The sequence below is a fragment of the Coenobita brevimanus genome, chromosome 65, assembly GCF_032717465.1.
Source record: "Coenobita brevimanus isolate Jiangsu-jjx chromosome 65, ASM3271746v2, whole genome shotgun sequence".
NCBI lineage: Eukaryota > Metazoa > Arthropoda > Malacostraca > Decapoda > Coenobitidae > Coenobita > Coenobita brevimanus.
Window position 1 is genome coordinate 49,859,469 of NC_137018.1, and position 19,969 is coordinate 49,879,437.

General features: G+C 39.9%; 1 protein-coding gene across 1 annotated transcript in view; it reads left to right on the top strand.

The window, feature by feature from the left end:
* The first annotated feature begins 418 nt into the window (after window positions 1-418).
* Window positions 419-19,969, top strand: part of LOC145404837 (patatin-like phospholipase domain-containing protein 2) — an 80,395-nt gene continuing 60,844 nt past the window's right edge. Inside the window, exon 1 of the mRNA XM_080276335.1 lies at window positions 419-602. Within this exon, the coding sequence (XP_080132461.1) occupies window positions 443-602 (160 nt within the window). The 5' untranslated portion in view covers window positions 419-442. The remainder of the gene's footprint in view (window positions 603-19,969) is intronic.

The window sequence follows — 19,969 nt, forward strand, 5'->3', positions numbered from 1 at the left end:
TGGATGTATTGTGGTGTGATGTGGTGTGATGTTGGGGGATGTGAAGAGCCGATTTTGGATTAGGGAAAGTGTGGTATATATGAGAGTTGTTTTACGTACTACATCAAGGTTGGGGGGCTTATGTCTGGAGAAAAACAGCGCAAGCCGGGATGCCAATGACTAAACACGATCATCCTAAAAATAGAGGTTGAAACTTCTGCAAGGCATCATCAGCTCCCACAACACGCGCCATGACGTCACCGGCACGTCAGCCAATCGCCGCGCGGGTTATCGATGACGTCACGGCCACACACCTCCCAGCTGGCTCGCCAAAACAAACTCAGTCAGTGAGTGAGTGGCCGAGGGAGGTAGCGGACGCGGGGCGAAGTGGTCTTGATAGTCCCCAAGTTTCTTCCAGCTTTACCACATTATTCTTGACTTTGTCGGACTGATAGCCGCCAAAATGAACTTTTCCTTCGCCGGGTGTGGGTTTTTGGGTATATATCACGTCGGGGTGGCGGCGTGTCTCAAAAAATACGCGCCAAATCTATTAGTCATTAAAACGTCTGGTGCATCAGCTGGAGCCCTCGCTGCAGTCTGCTTATTGTGTGATTCGCCTTTGGGTAAGTCTGAATTCCCTCTGTTTCTCCTTTGTTTCTCAGTGCAAGGAAAAAAGTGGTATATTTTAACAAAGCGAATAAAAAAGCGTTTGAAGGAAGTCACATGGCCCTAACGTTGCTCCCGCCAAAGTTGCCGACTAGCGTTTTTTGGGTTGCGTGCAAGTTGACGCCTGTGTTCCGGTGGTGTGAGGGTTGTGAATGGAGGGCAAGACCGGGGGAGCTCAGGCAGTGAATTGCTGCTGCTTTTTTATTCCTTTTTTCGGTTTGGTACTTGAACGCGTGGGGGGGAAAATGGCGTATGGGGAAAATGTTCAAAGAAATGTGTATTTGTATTGGCTGTGTATGAATTAATGGGATGTATGTTTGGATGCATATCCTGATTCCGTTTTTTTTTTTTTTTTTCCCGGTTTGGGTGCGTGGGGAAAAATGAGGCTAGTATTTAGGATGTGACGGAATGTGTTATTTTTTGGGGTTTGCTGTTTTTTGCATAAAGAAAAATGGGTTGGGCGGAAAAGTGAATATATTGATGGACTGTATATATGAACTGAGGCGATGTAATGTATCTATAGAAATCGAAATCCTATATATTCATTTTTTTCCTTTTTCGTTGATGCTTTACACGCAGAAAGGAGATAGAAAAGTGGGTTATTGAGATTGATCAGGAAATGTTGCCTAAATGAGAAATATGGAGATGTGGCGGAATGTGAAAAGTTTGAATGTGTTTGCTGAGATTGTACTGCATTGGGGAAGGAGTAAGGAGAGCTATAAGTGGTGTAATATTGCGTTTTTGGATCCACAACGTTTATATGACCAGAGGATGTGGCTATGAACTGTATCATGCATGTACTGACACTAAAACTCCCATTTGATGTTTGTTGATACGCGAAGGCAAATCGAAGAACTCTTGTGGAGAAAAATAAGCATGCGAGTTTGGGATGAGTATGTATTTGGGTTGAAAATGTCGGAAAAGTGTGCGTTTTTTTTTTTTTTTTTTTTTTACATGCGCGTACGAAGAAATATGATAATGATCCAGGAAAACTTTAGTGTCTTGGTATTTAAAATGATGTCAACTGTTGTTTTGTCTGTTTTGGCATTTCGTTTCTGAAGTCCTAAGTCTGTTCGTTCGTTTGCGCTCCTCATGGCTGTAATTGACCGATTTTGACGATTGAAGTGTCAAATGAATCCTCTCGAGCATAGTTCTCTGGTCTTTGTGGTCGGCATACTTAGGTCAACCCAGAGGTCACAGTGAAAAACATAAAATTGACATCACAGGAACGGGTGTTCAAAAATGCAGTAATTTATGCCCTCACCACAGTTTTGGTACAACCCACTGGAAACGCAGGTTAAGAAAAAAAAAAAAAAAAGCCAAATTTACTACCGGTAGATGTTGAAAAGTTAAAAACTGCAAGTCAGTCTTATGTGCCAATAGTTTATCTTGAACCTTACTACATCCCGGGTGAAAAGTTCACAGTCCAACAGTGGTTGCAAAACTTGAAAGCAGCTCATAAAGAATCCGCGGCACACGACTTCGTTTGCTCTACCCAACATCACGCATTATTTATATGCATGGTGAAACTGGTAACTGTCTCAGTACGGAGTCATGATCGTTAACCTTGCCATCCTTCCCACTAAAATATGCAGTACGTTGCTCAATATCAGGTTGATAAGTACGGTAATTTGTATTACGAGTATAGAGTGGGGCACAGAAAATTGGACTGTGTGTGTGGAGGGGACAGTAGGAAAAAAAAGGTACGGTGTGTGTGTGTGTGTGTGTGTGTGTGTGTGTGTGTGTGTGTGTGTGTGGAGCTGAATTTGAACTACACACCAGTTTATCTAGGCGTAAAATTATCATCACTCCATCTTGAATGCTAAGCTATAAAAGAGATTAATTCAAGAGTAATAGCTCTGGGAATGAAGAAGTGGTTTGGAAGGAATGCTGGACCGTAGTAAATTTTTTTTCTGCCACTGAACACTGTGAAATTGGCTGAAAAAGAACTGAAATCGCCACTAGGATCTGGAGGGATGTGGTTTAAAGTGTTTGGACGCATTTACTGGCGCTCCTCATTAATTTTATTTGTATTAATTTATTTCTTTATTTTTTTACACGTAATATCTTATGTGAGGATGTTACTAAATGTGAAAAGTCAGCGTTCTCCCTCTTGTTACCAGTTGTCATTCGTCGGGGAAAAAGGGAAGTGTTTGTGAATCAGCAGGAATAATTCAACTGGGAGTGTGATGGTAGTGGTGTGGAATATGCGAACGTTTTTGGTGGTGGTCCTTTATTCTTTGTTGATACGTTTGGGGAAATGGATTACAGAGAAGAATAGCGTTTGTGTGGGTGTGGGTGTATGATATTTGAAGTGAGGGAAGTGGTGTAAATGTCGGGACATTTAGTGGTGTTCCATTACCGGTACATGTCTTGGTATTTTTTGGTTGATATTTAAGTTTTGGAGAGGAAACTGTTACGGTTAAAAGTGCTTGAATGTGGGCGTGGGATAATTTGAAAGGAGGAGGTGTCGAAAGATTGAAATAACGTTAACAGTGAAAACTTTGAATGTGGGTGTGAGATGTGTCAGACGATTCAAGTAATGTAGACTGAGTTTGAAATTATTGAACTTCCAGCAGGGCGAGACCTACCGTGGTAAAAATGTGGAAAAACTTATATTGATTATTGACCGTATTGACTTTCATTTTCGGCCAGCTGACGTCATACATGTTTATTCTGTTGAGGGAAAATCCGCGGGAGTTTTGGGGTGAAGGTGAGGATGTGCGACGGAAGTGGTGGAACTATCTGAACGTATTGTCATTGTCCCGTTTCCGTTGACTTACTCCGCGTGATTATTATTTTTAACCCTTACGGCAGAAAGCAATGAGGATAAAACTCTTGGTATTACAGTTTGACATCCGGTGGTATTACTGCTATTTTTACCTCTTTCGAAATAACCTGTTCTTAGTATTCCAATGCCTGTCTTCTGGTAGTACTAAATATAAATGAAGATGGGGTGGTGTGGAGGAAGGGGGGAGAGTTATGGATAAAATTTACATTCTCTCGAATCTGTTCAAGGCCACCCCGTTCAAGGTGTGGCGTTATACAATAGAGAATTTTGTCATTACCCAAGGGTTCCGCAAACACTGAAGGAGTTAAAAGCCAACGATTGACCAGTTTACTTCTGAATAAAATCGTCTGGAATAAGGAAATCGTCATGGCAGTTGAGAGATGGTGATGTACTGTTTTATTTTTGCTTTCTCCTGACATTTTTTACTTGACTCACCCCGTCATTACTAAAGGTCTTGTTTGTTTTTGTTTTTGTTTTTTACTATCCTTGTCTTCAGTTTTATAAAAGCTGCTTGGCATGGTCCGACCGGCCTTTTGCAGTTACCTTTTTTTTTTTTTTTTTTTTTTTTAATATATTCCTATGTATCGAAAGTAGAGTAGGAAAAGGCGTTATCGGACTGAAGGGCATTCCGGGGCAGAGAGAGAGAGAGAGAGAGAATCCCTGAAAATGACCTTATTAAGCAAGTCTGTCGGGGTTGGGAAGCCTGTGCAGTGCGTCCATAGCGGCAAGGATTTCTGACGAGGAAAAGCGCCTGGAGGTACTAAAACGATATATTAATGCATAGATAGATGGACGGATAGATAGATAGATCGCGGAATTAGGACGGTCCCGCAACTTGAATAATTGAGTTGACAAGATTCAGTGCGTCTTAGGTATGAAGTGGCAGTAATTGTCCTTGGTTACTAGATTTATCCATCCTCCAGTCTCTGTACTTGAACTGAAAGGCGTTGATACGATACGTGTACGTTAGAATAAGGACGCTCAAAAATAAAGAACCACACTCATATTGCGAGTCTAGCATGTTTTTAAAGAATGTATTTGTTTTAATCCCTTTCTCATTGTGATGCCTTTTAAAATTTCATTCTGACGGTTTTATGCGCCATGTTATTTTTTATTTGATTTTATGCACCGTGTTATTTTTTTATTTGATTTCTTTCCATTCTCTGCATCTGTAAAAATAAAAACAGGTTGAGATTTGTAGTTAATGAAGCCTGTTTGAAGTCCATCCCGTTCAAAAGTAGTTTCGTGAGTGGAATAAATCTTTGAAGTTAGAGAGGAGCTCAGGCGAGGGATTAGCGGAGCTTGTTTGTAATCCCTTCAGGTGTAGGGGCCGTCCCTGAGGTGAATTAAATTTCCAGGAGGCGGCCAGAATAAACTATAGAAAAGATCCCAACGTAGGAAAGGGGTTTATACTCGTGTTTATGTTGTGCTATGGTTTTCCTTTTTGTTTTCTTTTTCGGTCCCCCCCCCTCTCTCTCACTCTGTCTGTCTGTCTGTCTGTCTCTCTCTCTCTCACAACCCCATCACTTAGAGGTCCATCATGAGTAGACTTAAAATCGTCTGTCTGTAGCAAGAGTAAAACAAGGCTGGTCATCGCACTGAAGGGGTTAGTGGAGCTTTTTCTAAGTCCCTTCACTCCCAGGGGTCCTTCGTGAGGTGAATGGCATCGTCTGGGGCTGCTGGGAATAAGGATTGTGAGTCATCCTAGTGTGTTGATCCATTCACTGCGAGGACGTAATTATAGGCTTTGGACAGTTTTATTCACCCTTGTGGAGAGAACTTGTAAATTGCGTGTGCGTGTGTGAGAGAGGGGGGGGGTAGAGGGGTATGTGTGTGTGTGTGTGTGTTTGTGTGTGTGTGTGAGAGAGAGAGAGAGAGAGAGAGAGAGAGAGTAACCTTATAAAGAGAAAGGATTGAGGGAAGCCTGGCCAGTAGCACCGCCACAATGGGATTATCACTTGCCTTCTCTGGCATTTATTACCATTTTTGTCTGTTTCTGTTCGTCTCTTCCTGTAGCACCTTCCTTGGCACCTCTTATCATTTTCATTCTTGTATTCCTTCCCTTTGTGTCCCCCTGTATGTGTGTGTGTGTGTGTGTGGTTATTCTTTTTTTTTTTTTTTTAATACTTTTTTCCTCATGTCTTCGTGTTTGTATGCGTCCTGTAGTTTCGTTTATGTATTTTTTTTATTTCTGTACTATTTGTTTACAACTGGAACTTTCTCTGTTTTACGATTTTTCATTTGTGGTTCTTTCTCCTTTGTTATTACTTTTTCCTATTTATCCATGAACCCTGTGGCATTTTAAGTTCACATGTATTCTGTTTTTCATACATTATTTTTCCTTTTAGGTGTGTTTGGCGTCTTCGTGTTTGTTTTTAATGTCGGGTAGTCATTGTGTAAGATCTGATTCATTCATTTTTTTTTCCTGGAGGAAACAGTTTTGCGGGATTCTGGCCTTTGGTTCCTTCTTCCTTGCATAAAAAAAAAAAAAAATGACCCACCAGACACCCTTCCTGTTCCTAACCAGTGTATTGATGTTTTATTGTGATATTGTTACTAGTGTGAATGCAGTGTTTCTCTACCAGCGGAAATAAAATAAATTAGTAAGTAGATAAAATACAAATATAAATAAAATAAATAACGTACACAGGAGGATATCATGGTGGAATCTCTGAGAGGATGATGACTGGCTGCCCTTAGTTTTTTTTTCCTGTTTGCTGTAGATGATTACGCAACATTCGTCACAGTTGATTACACGGCGTATTTTGATTATATGACCTAGTTTTCCCTTTCCTAACTTAGACACTTTACTAAACAACCATAATCTACATTCCCCAACAGTTCCTAGACTTTTATAGACACCCCCCAGCCATTCCTAAGATTCCCTACCCGTTCCTAGACTTACTTAGACTTCCCTAACCCTTCATAACCTGGATTCCCTGAAGACCTGACCTTGGACTTCCGTTTCCCTTAAACCTAGATTTCCCCTCACTTTTCCTAGACGATTTTCCTTGCCCCAGAAGTCACAACTTTTATAGAACTTACCTCAGTGTCCTACGGGGTATCGATACGTTGATTCCAGATCCATAATTAAGTTGATTATGTTATCAACCCGACGCTCACCTTACTGCCCACCTAACCTCAGCCCACCTGTCCATATTACGCGATATCTTAGTCCTTAGTGGCCTTGACGTCCTTCTGCATTACGTAAACTCGGCCTTGCGTAATAGTAAACTCATATTGTCCTCACTGAACTGTCCATACCCAACTTAAGAGTCTATTTGTCTCTCCTGAATCAGTGAAGACGCGATATCAGACCTGAGCTTAATTTTAATCGATACGAGTTATATTTCTCTTGCAAAAATAGTTGAAGGGGAGTGGTAAGGGAGGAATTTGGGGAGGGGGAGTGGTGAGGGAGGGAATTAGGGGAGGGGGGAGTGGTGAGGGAGGGAATTAGGGGAGGGAGAGTGGTGAGGGAGGGTATTAGGAGGGGGGGGGAGTGGTGAGGGAGGGAATTAGGGGAGGGGGGAGTGGTGAGGGAGGGAATTAGGGGAGGGGGGAGTGGTGAGGGAGGCAATAAGGAGTGAGGGAGGGAAGTAGTAATGAAGGGGGGGGTGGAGAGAAACACCTGTGCATATTGATCAGCAAGAAGGCCTTTCCTCTACTCCACACCTTACGTTTTGGATGTTCGTCTTGTTTCTTACATGTTTCCCGTATTTAAGTATTCCGAATTATTATCATATGAACTAGTAAGATAAATACCCCAGTATGTAAATGAGTAACTTTAGACCAGAATGTAATGTAGGAAAATGAATGGAAAAAAAGATAGTCACTTAGAGATATTAAAAGTTAGACAAAAAGTTAGTTGTATCATATGAAATAGTGTATATACCCTAATACAGAAATAAATAACTAAGAGCAAAAATATTATACATGAAAATTAATATGTAAACGAGTGACATTAAGCAAAAATATTATGTAGAAAATTTAAAAAAGAATGGTAAGCTGATAATAATGCAAAGTTACCATCTTCTTTTTTACTTGAGTTCGTTCTTTATTGTGTAGTTACCTTATTTTTTTTTTTATTTACTCATTAACTAGAAATGAAGTAAAGATTGATATATAATCCAGTAGAAATGAAATAAGGAGTAGACAGGCTGGATGGAAGAGCAGTGACGAGGTAGATGGAGAGTAGAAGTAGGTAAGGTTGGCAACAAGTACAAGGACGTTGAGGGTAGACTGGTTGACCTTGAGTTAGGCCATATGGGGTGAAGGGAGAGATTGACGAGCAGGGTGAGTGCGGTAGGTATATGGTTGCTAGACAGAGAGAGAGGAGGAAGCTGGATGGGGGAGAAGGTAACTGCAGTTTGCCAGTTGAGAGAGAGAGAGAGAGAGATTAACGAGGAGGGTTTAATGAGTGATTATGAGATTAAGGGTTAGACGACCAGGCGGGGTTCCAGGTGGAAGACCAAAGTACTTAACTGAAGTGAATTTAGGGACATTTATAAGTCATTTGCTTTATCTCGAACGGATGTTGAATTTATCTTTTATTTTTATTTATTTATTTTTCTTGGAGGGAAGTCTTGCGGGCTCCTGGCCTTTGGTTCGTTCTTTCTTATATATATATATATATATATATATATATATCTATATATATATATATATATATAATATATATATATATATATATATATATAATATTATATATTATATATATATATAATATATATATATAATATATATATATAATATATATATATATATATATATATATATATATATATATATATATATATATATAAAGGCTATTGCATATGCTTTCGTGTTTTTTCCGGTTGCAGATGGGTTTGGTGAGCGAGGAGACCCTTCATTTCTCCTCCTGGTTCTCCTCTTCCTCCTCTTTATTTATTTATCTTTTTCTTCCCTGCTTCTCGTATTTTAATTGGTCTGCACATTCTTTGACAGGAGCTACTGGTACCTAGTTTTTTCCTTCTTGTCCAAATTACATAATGTAGTAAGAACCAGTCGGCATTTTTAGGCATCCCACCTTATTAAGCTAATTCCTATTCCTTTTCGCTATCCTTGTCATATTCTGTTACTCTGCTTATGTTTATTAATTGAGGTATGCAAATTAAAAGCAGTATGGTCGATTTGTTCTCATCTGAGGGAACTGGGTCAGCCGTGGAACTTGAATGCTAGGATGTGGTTGGATGAAATTACATAAGAACGGAAGATGAGCTTTAATTATGAGCTAGGAGTGAATGAACTCTCTTTTCTTTTTTTGTTTTTTTAAGAAAGAAGGAACCAAAGACTAGAAACCCGTAAGATTGTTCCCTCCAAGAAAAAAACAAGATAACAGAGAGCCAAATTCAAGATCTGTTCATTTGTATCCACAAGAAAAAAGGAAACACGAAATATCCCGAGCGCTTTCGTGTATTCACATCTCCCCTGAAGATGTGAATAACCAACACGAAAGCGCTCGGGATGTTTCCGTTTTCCTTGTGGGTATCACCATATCTGTGAATCACGCGTTATTAAGTGATTCATTTGCATATTAGTTACTCTACCTGTTTCACCTGAACTTGGCCCAACTTTTCGACCTTTTGCAGTTTATTTCACATAGTTCGGTGGCGGGGGAAGACAATACTGCAGCCCAACATTCTTCCCAGAGCACTTTTAGTATCGTTTTCTAGTATTAATCTAGTGCTAAAACTCAGGATTGAAGATGGGGAGATAGCGAGTTTAGTCCAAGGTAGAGTAAACAAGTATAGTCAAATCAGCACCATTCTGACCTGACTTGGACATCCACTGAGCCGAAAGGTGTTAGGGGTCAGGTTAGAACCAGTGCGTTATAGCGGTCGAGAGCCTTGGATTACTCATTGGCTGTGTACCAATTATCAGCGCTTCCAAAACAACACCATGCTAGAGTGGTTAGTGGCGATAAGGGAATGATAACACCCTCTATGGCCGTTTGGTGAAAGTTTAGGCTGGTTGAGTGGTTGATGGAGAGGGTGATTGCGGTCGGTAGTTATGATGGTTGGATTGTTAGCGTGGTTTGTCGAGTTGGGCTTGATGGTCGTTATGGGATTTGTATACATTGGGTGTGTGCTGTTTTGTTGGTAAATTTTATGGTTTGACTGGTTATTTTTTACGGTGCGTATCTGGAGAGGGTAGCTGTACAAGTGTGTGTGTGTGTGTGTGTGTTTGTGTGTGTGTGTGTGTGTGTGTGTGAGAGAGAGAGAGAGAGGTGGGGGGGGTGGAAGGGGGGAGAGTCGAAATGAAGTGGAGGAATGTGAAGTCCAAAATAAGGCACACAGCAACAGTCCTTTCGAGACGGGCTGTTATTAAGGTAAGACTTCAGTATCGTCTCCAGGAGGTGGTGATAAGGATAGTAAAGATGTACGTTTATCTGATTCACGTTTGATTTCCTGTAGGCCTGTTTCTGGCACTTGTGAGATAAATGAGACGGCGTAAGTCAGTAAAATGGCGTGTGAAAGATGTCGATTTAGTAGGAAAATGATGAGAATTGCTTGTAGGTGATACGAACGTGTGAAAGGAAAGTGACAATGAGAGTTTGTAAGAATGTTGTGGTTGGAAGGAGAGGTGGATCGAGAACAGTGTGGTGAGACAGGGAAATGTGTACGTGAGGTTAGTTCCATGGAAAATATAGGAATGCAAGAGATTTATTTCACTAGGGCTGCTCTTGACCATGAGAATATGACAAGGATAGTAAAGAATTGTCTCTCCAGTCTTCTAAACCCACCAGTTAAATCCTGCTTGAAAAATTGAGGAAATTTTATTAGGAAGAACAGAAGGAAAACACACATTCGTATCGTAGGGAATAGTTTTAAACCGGGTGGGGGGGGGGGAGTACAAATATAAAGTAAAATCAAGAACAGGGTAGCGAGACGTAGGATGTCAGGGTAGATTGGTTAGGGGGAGGAGAGGAAGACCAAGAACGAAGTATTGAGGTAGATTAGATTGGGATCCCATGTAGGTCGAGGTAATGGGAAAGAAAAATTGATAGAGTAGTGCATTGAGGAGGTTCGGGCATTATTATTATTATTATTATTTAGCAGGAGAAAAAAACGTGGAGCACAGAGCGTAGGTTGGTTGGAAGGAAAAGAAAACGAAGATTAAAGAGGAGGGATAAGAGATTGAGGGTGGGATGGTTAGGAGAGAGAGAGAGAGAGAGTATAATGAGGGAAGGCGTGTCTTGGGAGGAGAGAGGAGGACCAATTCAGAAGCGTATATGAGGGAAGGCGGGTTGGAGTGGTGACTGAAGGCAATTTGTAGGTAGGTAATTGTCGCGGTCACCCAGGATAAACTCTGGGATTAGCGTTGACGTCCTTCCTTTTCTTTTTGATGACCCTACGGAGCATTGTGTATTCATCCTTTTTTTTTTTTTTTTTACCCTAATTATCTCCCTTTCCTTCCTGCCACTTAATATTACACATCTTTTCACTTCCCGTGGTTCATCATTGTGACAAGCCGAATGATTTCATGTAACTCAGGAAACCATGTGCAGCGCTGGGTGGTGACCATATAACTAGATAAGGGGGTTATTTGAAACCTACTATGGTGTCCCTGTTACGGTAACCGGGCGGAGACGCAATTGCGGCGTCCATCCGGGAACCACAATCTGCACTTTTCCTCGCACTTCACTGGCGAGGCGCTGTCCATTGCAAAGGAGAAGAGGTTCAGTGTGCTGGACCGCCTTGATGAGGTGGCTGCTTGTCTGTGGTTGATAGGTCTGCTCGCTGAAACAGACCAGGGATGATGAACGACACCAACAACTTATCTCAGTATAAATTTTACTTTTGCTTATCATATTCTGGCTCATGAATTTCTTACATCATAAAATTAAATGATCTTGTGTTAATCTACCCTCCTTTCTTATCTCAACTCTTGTTTTCCACGATTTTTTTTTATATTATTTGTGTTTACGGCGTGTCAGGAGATAAGACGGAATATCTATAATGATTTCTTACACTCCTTATCACTGCCACATCCTCCGGGGCGCGTCTCTTATCACCGTCTCCTGGCTTATCTGTATACCGTGGCTTTCTGGCCTAACTTTAGTGTATTATAATTTAGCCTTATTAATGCTTAGCCTGTTTCTGTCTTTGCCCTTCTGTCTAGCTGTCTGCCTGTCTGCCTTGTTAATTTGTTTTGTCTTTGTCATCCTTGTGTACATTTTTTATTTGCGTGGGTGTTTTTCGTGCTTTTTTTTTTTTTTTTTGTTAATTTTATGTGTAAATATTTGAATTTGTCCGTTGCCAACACGTACTTACCCTTACTGTACTGTATTATTATTATTATTATTATTATTCCACTGTGTACTATTTAATTTGTAGTTATTTGTGCTTCATCTCCAGCATTGATATAAGTGAATACATTGTCGCTTTTACTACTATGATGTATTTATTGTAATTAATTTTAGGAAGGGCCTTTCATATTGAAGGAGTTAATGAATGGTGTATCTGAGCCCTGTGTAATCATCTGTGGTAGCCAAAAGAAAGAAAAAGAATAAAGTAAACGAAGAGAAATAAAAAAAAAGATATCCACTGGCTACCTCATAATTTTATTCAGTTAAGGTGAAATAAAATCATCAGGTGGCAGCAAGAATAAGTAATGTCCTTGGGGTGAAGTGGTTAGGGACACAGGCAGGTGGGAAATGTCACCATCCCCTTTGTTTGCCTGGGGGGAGGGGGAGGAATGAGTGGTAGGAGGGATAATGCGGTATATAGTGGTAGTAGGTAAAGACATTTAGAGACTAGTAAGCCAAAAGGTTATGTCTAGTAGCAGAGGGAAAAGAAAATGAGGGTAGCAGAGGATAAAGGAAGGAAAATAAAGACCAGAGGAAAGAGGGAAAAAAGATAAAAGAAGCAGAGAAAAAAGGAAGAAAGAAAATAAAGGGTAGCGGAGTGAAAGGGGAAAAAATAAAGGCAGCAGAGGAAAAAGGAAAAAAGAAAATGAAGGTAGCAGAGGGAAAAGGAAAAAAGATAAAGACAGCAGAGGAAAAGGGGAAGAAAGAAAATAAAGGGTAGCAGAGGAAAAGGGGAAGAAAGAAAATAAAGAGTAGCAGGGGAAAGGAGGGAAAAGGAAAATAAAGACAGGTAGTAGAAGAAAAGTGGAATTAGAAAAATAACGAAAGGCAGTAGAGGAAAAGGGGAAAAAAGACATTAGAGAAAGGGTAGCAGAGGAAAAAGGGGAAAAGGAGAATGTACAAAAAGTCAGCAAAGGGAAAACACACACACACACACACACACACACACACACACACACACACACACACACACACACACACACACACAAACTATTCATCCTCAAGTGGATTAGGATTAGAGGATAAAGAGATGGATCAGGCAGGCCCCCTCCCCCCTCTTGTTTTCCCTATGGGGGTGATTCAACATGGCGCCACTGGAAACTCGCGCTCTGATTGGCTGGTGGGGTGGGCAGGGCAGAGGAAGGCCTGCGATTGGCTGCTGGATGGTGGTGTGTTGTATGGGGGGGCGGGTTGAGGTCAGGTCACGAGGTTATGGTACTCAGCTGGTCTGCCTTTGTGCCTGTTCGCTGGGTTATCTTCGCTGGCCTTATCTCTCTGTGTGTCTTTGTGTGTATGTCTGATTCAGTGTAGTTTTCTGTCTGCCTTGCATCATGGGTCAACCGGCCTACTGCAGTTATCCTCTCTTCTTGTGTTCGTAGCGTGTTATATTTTCTTATTCCCTCTCTCTCTCTCTCTCTCTCTCTCTCTCTCTCTCTCTCGTGTTATCTGCGACGCCTCTACGACATAGTTTACTCATTAGATATGACCCACCCTCCGTGCTTTTAGAGATAGCTCACTTATCATGCTTGTGGAAGATTCTGGCTGAACGTGATTCATGCATTCCTGTGACGAGAGAGAGAGAGAGACTGCAGTTGGCCGCCTGGGACATGTTGTCCAGTGAGAATAAGTTAAGAATTTGAGAGAGAGAGAGAGAGAGAACATAAGAAGAGAGGATAACTGCAGTAGGCCGGTTGGCCCATGCTAGGCAGCTCCTATAAGAGTAACTGAACTACTAGAATGAGATAAGAATAGCAAAGAAGAAGGCTCTCCCCCGTCCTCCAAACCCTCCAGCTGAAGCCGGCAGGAAAAAGTCAGAAAGAACACCGCGCAGTACAGAAAAACTGGCGTGGACATTTTGTAGGAAAGTGTGAAGTGAGAAAAAGAAATTATCATAGTGTTACCTGAAAAGGAAAAAGAATGAACTAGCATTGATTAGTAGATTTTTTTTTTTATACCCACCCCTTATTTGTCATATGCTTATCTAGCCTATGCTTGAAACTTTCAATGGAAGAAGCAGCAACTACTTGTAGCTTATTCCATTCGTCTACAACTCTATTACCAAACCAATTTCTACCCATTTCCTTATTGAAACGGAATTTTTCTAGTTTGAAACCATTACTTCTAGTTCTGTCCTGTATGCTCACTTTAAGTACCTTGCTAATATCTCCCTTATTTAATCCCTTCATCCACTTAAACATCTCAATTAAGTCTCCCCTTACTCTACGCCTCGCTAGTGAGTGCAAACAGTCTTTTTAGTCTGTCTTCATATGACAGGTTCCGAACATCATGTATCATTTTCGTCATTCTTCTCTGTATATTTTCTAACGAGTTTATATCCATTCTATAGTGAGGACATGAAAACTGTACGGCGTAGAGAGAGAGAGAGAGAGAGAGAGAGAGAGAGAGAGCAGACAGACGGTAAAGATACTGTTATAATTTTTTGGGTTGCATAACGAGTCAAGTGTGAGGCTATCAGGGGGAGGGAGGAGGGAGAAGAGAGGGAAGGGGATAGTCTTAAAGAGGGACAAGAGTATGCGATGGACGGGGAGAGGGAGGGAAAAGGAAGTGAAGGAAGGAGGTTGAAGAGGTGATGGGGGGTTAGGGGGAGAGGAGAAAGGATGGTGGAGGAAGGGGGGAGAAAGTGAAGGGGTGTTGGGGTTAAGGAGGAGAGGAGAATGGATAGGAAGAGGGGAGAAAGTGAAGGAGTGAAGTTGGAGAGGGGTACGGTGTAGTGAGGGGGAAGTTGGGGGTAATAGAGGAGGGGTGGTAGGGGAATTAGGGTGGGGGCAAGGGAGGGAAGGGTTGATAGGACAGGAATGGGGAAGGACTTTGATATGACCCGTGGTACTGAAGGGATTAGGAAAGCTATAATTATCAAAGAGGAGGGGGCGGAGGCTATATTTCGTTTTGCTTCCCTTCAGACGGTTTTATTCGACATGGGAACCACCTGTCGTATTCAAGAGGCCAATGATGGGTGTTTCTAAGCCCTCCAGTTCAAACTTAAAAATCTCTCTTAAGCTGAATGAAATCGTCTGTAGGTACGAAGAAAAGAATTAGTCAGTCGTATTCAGAGGGTTTTCGTCAGCTGTCATATATTGTTGTCATTATTTATCGTGACTTTTTTCCCTTTTTTTGGTGTCATTCCGAGTTCATGACATTTTACGATTATTACGGTTCATACGCTTGTGAGATTAGTATTCCAAGTTTTTCTGGTGTTTGTGGGTTTTCTTTCTCCTTTCTTTATCCCTCCTTTATTTTTTTTATTTTTATTGATGGGGTTAGAGCTGTCACGTGTATAGTTAATCCACATTTATTTTTATCACTTTTCCTCTTCATTTCCGCAACAAGTTCCTTTTTTTCTTTTTTATGAGCATTTTGTAATATAAGCGGTGGTGGCGTTGCTAAGTCGGGTTTTGAATTATCTGTACTTCCATAGTTCGTAACAGTCTTTTAATAATTTCATTCCTGTGATGTACCCATTACTGTATTGTTCTCCACCATCCACACGGTTTTTAAGGAAAGATATAAAAATGACAGGGTTATTGAAGGCCTCAGTAAAATAATAAATAATAGTACAAAAAAGAGGGTGAAATCGCAGGTAGGTAAAACATAATAAAAAATCCACGAGTACAATCATCGAATAGAAAAAGTGAATGATTTAAATATTCTCTTTAGGGATACTTTTTTCCTGACGGTGTTGCCTCTTTGTTTACGTATTTTTGCGTTGCGTTACTGGTATGATTATTGCCCAAATGTTACTTTTTAATGAATAGTATTGTGTTTAAACCAAAAAAAATATTTCATTGGTAATTCTTTCTTGTCCTGCTTTTATCTTGTTTATTTCTGCTTCTCCTTTTTGTTTAATATATTTTTTTAACAACACATATACCGGTTCACTGTGTAGGTCCCTTGCCTCTCAAGAATTTCTTCTCTTTTTTTTTTAATTTTTCGGTTTATCTCATTTTTTTCATCCCATATCTTTCCCACTTTTTTTTTTCTTTTATTATCTGATACCGGGGTTGGCCAGAGTCATACTATTAAAGTTTGAAGTCAGCTATTCACTTTTTCTGATATCGTGCTAGGTCTGTGTCATAATATTCCTCGTCCGATCTCCCGCGTGACGTCACAACATGGCCACCTCGATGCTATCTTGTTTTTACGCTTGCTGAGTCGGCCATTACCTTACAATATTTTTCATGCTTCGTCTGTTTTGTATTTTCACTTTCTTTAGTCTGTATTTTGTTGTATTTTTGTGTTTTATTCATTTGTTTATTTATTTGCTTTCCTCGGCATGTTTTTTTTATTCTGTGAAAGGTATTATTATGACGCGTTTTTTTGGTGTTTTTTTATGATTTATTGGCTTTTTTGTAGTTTGACTCGTTTTTGGAGTTTTACGTGTATTTCTTTTAGTGTGGCACTTACCTAAAGATTTTCCTTTATTCGTTTGTTATTCATAGTTATTTTTTTAAACTGTCATTAGCAGTTTTCGTTTTTATCTCTTATTAGTTATCTGTATTATATATTTTAATTGTTTGCGTATTATATGTATTTTTCGTTTTCTGGAGATTTTGTTAAGTCTGTTTTTTCCTTTTTGTTGCTATTCTTTTTAGTTGTTTTGTATTCATTCGTTTTTATGTGCATATTTTTTGTTTAGTTTTCATTTTATAATTTTTGTGTTTTCTTTTTTCTTTTTAGGCAAGTATTTATTATTTGCCTTTATCGAATTCGTTAGCTTTTAATTACAGTTTGCGTATTGTCTTTATTTTTTAATAGCATTTTTATCGATTTCTACAGTTACATTCTAGTTATTGCTTGCGCGTATGGAGTATCGTTGAGACGTGAGTGGTGTGTGCAGCATGTGATCCTCTTAGTGGGGTGAGGAGTGAGGTGCGTCTTGAGGAACTAATGTTAAAGCCTTCGGAGATGACGTCTTTTGCAGTGTGTGTGTGTGTGTGTGTGTGTGTGTGTGTGTGTGTGTGTGTGTGTGTGTGTGTTGCTATAACCAGACGATTTTATATACTTTCGGATAGACACGTGGAGGGGTTAGGTATAGTTTCAGTAACCCCTTCACCACGAGGCGTCTTTCCAAAACTTAAGGAAATCGTCTGATGGAAGCAAGACTAAAATAAAGGTATCACTGAAGGGATTTAAGCAAGGTACCTCCAGACGATTTTATGCAGTAGTTCTATTTAGCATGGGAGGGGTTGATTAGGGCTGTGTCTAACCCCTGCAGTTCGCGGGATGAGTAAAAATCGTCTGGTGCGTCATCGTAGTGAAGGGTTGAGGGACGTTAGGTCACATTTTAGCTTCTCAAGATATCAGAAATCGCTTATGACGTTTTTTAAATTCTGACTGACTACGGACGCTTTTATTCAGCTAAGGAGGGAGGATGAAATAGCAAGCAAGTGATGTCTGGCGGGGAGGGGTTAATAGAAAAATCGTCTGGAGGTAGGAAGGCATAAAGTGAAATTATCAGTGTGAAGGGGTTGCATGTGTTGCATGACTGGTGTTAGGTAAGAGTCAGAGGGATTTATATTTGCTCGTCATGTTATACGCACTTCAAGAATTATGCGTCGGAGAGCTGTATTCTCGCTGATTGAGGAAACTCTCTAACACCTTTTCCTTGGCGATTCATTATTATTACGCCTTACTGACGTCTTTTGTGCTACGTCAACCCTTCCAATATCGCCATACTCTGCATAAATGACGTACAAAAGGAAGTTTACTGCCCATATCCAAAAATAAATTGCTAAGGGAGAGGTGTTAGGGAGCTTCATTAACCGTCGAAAATTCGTGCCTTAGGGTTATATTTGCGTGGCATTGGAGGCTTTGTTGCACCGCTTCTGTAGGGATTTATTTTTTCACATTACACATATTCTCTTCTGGATGCTGAGATATGGGATGCTGAGACGTAATATGCGGACTAAAGCAAGGAAGATGTTTAACGAAATGTCCCCAAACCACACATTAATATTTAGTCAACTTGTATACGCACTGCTCAATGCATGTGAGGTATTTATGTTGCCCTGGAAAATATATACCGCGCCGTGCCGTGGGGGAAGACCTAACGGCTTTTTACTGGCCCAAACTTATCGAGCTTTGTATTATTATTATTATTATTATTATTATTTCTTGAGGTAGGTTATGACTAGGGTAGCTTCTGTGAGCAAAGGATGTAGTGTTTATTTATTTGTCTCTGTAAACGTCTGCATGCTCATTATATGCGTATTAGTCGTGCAGTTACCCTCTTGTCAAAATATTCGTGGTCATGGACTCTCCTAGGTAAAGTCGTGGGGAATAAGCCTTTTCCTTGCTGACTGCAGACGATTTTATTCACTCGAGAAGAATTATGGTTGAAAGGAGTAATCATAATTATAGTGTTTTGTGTTTACTATCAAATCCCTCTAGTCGAGAATTTCCTTTCATTTTTTATTTTAGTTTTGCTTTCTCCAGACGGGTTTTTTTTTAATCATGAAGACAAAACCTCCTAGCAGTGAAAGGCCACATGAACGCGATATCTAACCCCTCCAGGTCCCAAAATCTCCCCTAGACCCAAAATCGTCTAGACAACAAAATCATCGCGAGAGGCAAATCGTCCATCATGTTTTTGCCAGTTGCTGTTGTTTATTGGGGGTTAGCCACTTGACCTTAGAGTTCAACATAGTAACGTGTCTTATCTCCCTTGATAGGTGTTGATAATGATAAGTGATTTTCGTGGTGTCTGTTCATTGGTGCAACTTAGTGATTCTGGGTAGGCATCTAAGAGTAGGTTGGATGTGGTTGCCTCTCTCTCTTTCTCTCTCTCTCTCTCTCTCTCGACCTTTGTAACATTCACCCTTAGCAGTCCCTTATCTTGCCTTTGTCCCCATACACTCAAACCATAGCTTTTAGTATCAACCCCTTCAGTACTAAGACCTACTCTTTTTATTAATTTATCTTTATTGTCTCGTAGTGAAAAACATTAACCCATTCGCTGATGGATTTTATTTACCATTTACAGACGATTTTATTCAGCTTAGGAGACTTTACTTTCGAGGTGGAGGGGTTTGATCTGATCCTTATTAACCTCCTTTACTATAGGTCGTTCCTGAGGTGAATAAAATCGTCTGGAGGTAGGAAGAATAAAGTATAAAAGTGGTTCAGTAGATCTAAAATAATGGTTCCTTTGTTACACTGGCTTTATTTTGTTCTTGCTACATCCAGCCTGCTTTGTTTATCTCAGGTGCGTCCTCGTAGTAAAGGGGTTAGTCTCTCAGTCCCTTATTTACTGTGCTTTATTACCGCCTGACGATTTTGTTGAGCTGGCACAGTGAAGGGGGTTTGTAGTCTTCATTAACCCTTTCTTCACTGCTATTCATTTTAAGTATACGGTTTATAAAAGACCTTCATTTTAAGCATACAGTTTATAAAGGACCTTCATTTTAAGTATACAGTTTATAAAGGACCTTCATTTTAAGTATACAGTATATTAAGGACCTTCATTTTAAGTATACAGTTTATAAAGGACCTTCATTTTAAGTATACGGTTTATAAAAGACCTTCATTTTAAGTATACAGTTTATAAAGGACCTTCATTTTAAGTATACAGTATATTAAGGACCTTCATTTTAAGTATACAGTTTATAAAGGACCTTCATTTTAAGTATAGTCTATAAAGGACCTTCATTTTAAGTATACAGTTTATAAAGGACCATCATTTTAAGTATACAGCTTATAAAGGACCATCATTTTAAGTATACAGTTTATAAAGGACCTTCATTTTAAGTATACAGTTTATAAAGGACCTTCATTTTAAGTATACAGTTGATAAAGGACCTTCATTTTAAGTATACAGTTGATAAAGGACCTTCATTTTAAGTATACAGTTGATAAAGGACCTTCATTTTAAGTATAGTTTGAGACCATTTTAAGTATACGGTTTATAAAGGACTTTCATTTTAAGTATACAGTTTATAAAAGACCTTCATTTTAAGTATACAGTACAGTTTATAAAGGAACTTCTTTTTAAGTATACAGTATATTAAGGACCTTCATTTTAAGTGTACAGTTTATAAAGGACCTCTTGACTCGCACGGAAGGGGTTAAGAAAGCTCCCTAATAACTCTTCCTTAGCGATTTATTTTGCTTATTACACCTTGCCGCTCTCGTATGTGTTATTTAATCTGTTATCACCATACTCTGCATAAATAATGTACGAAATTGTA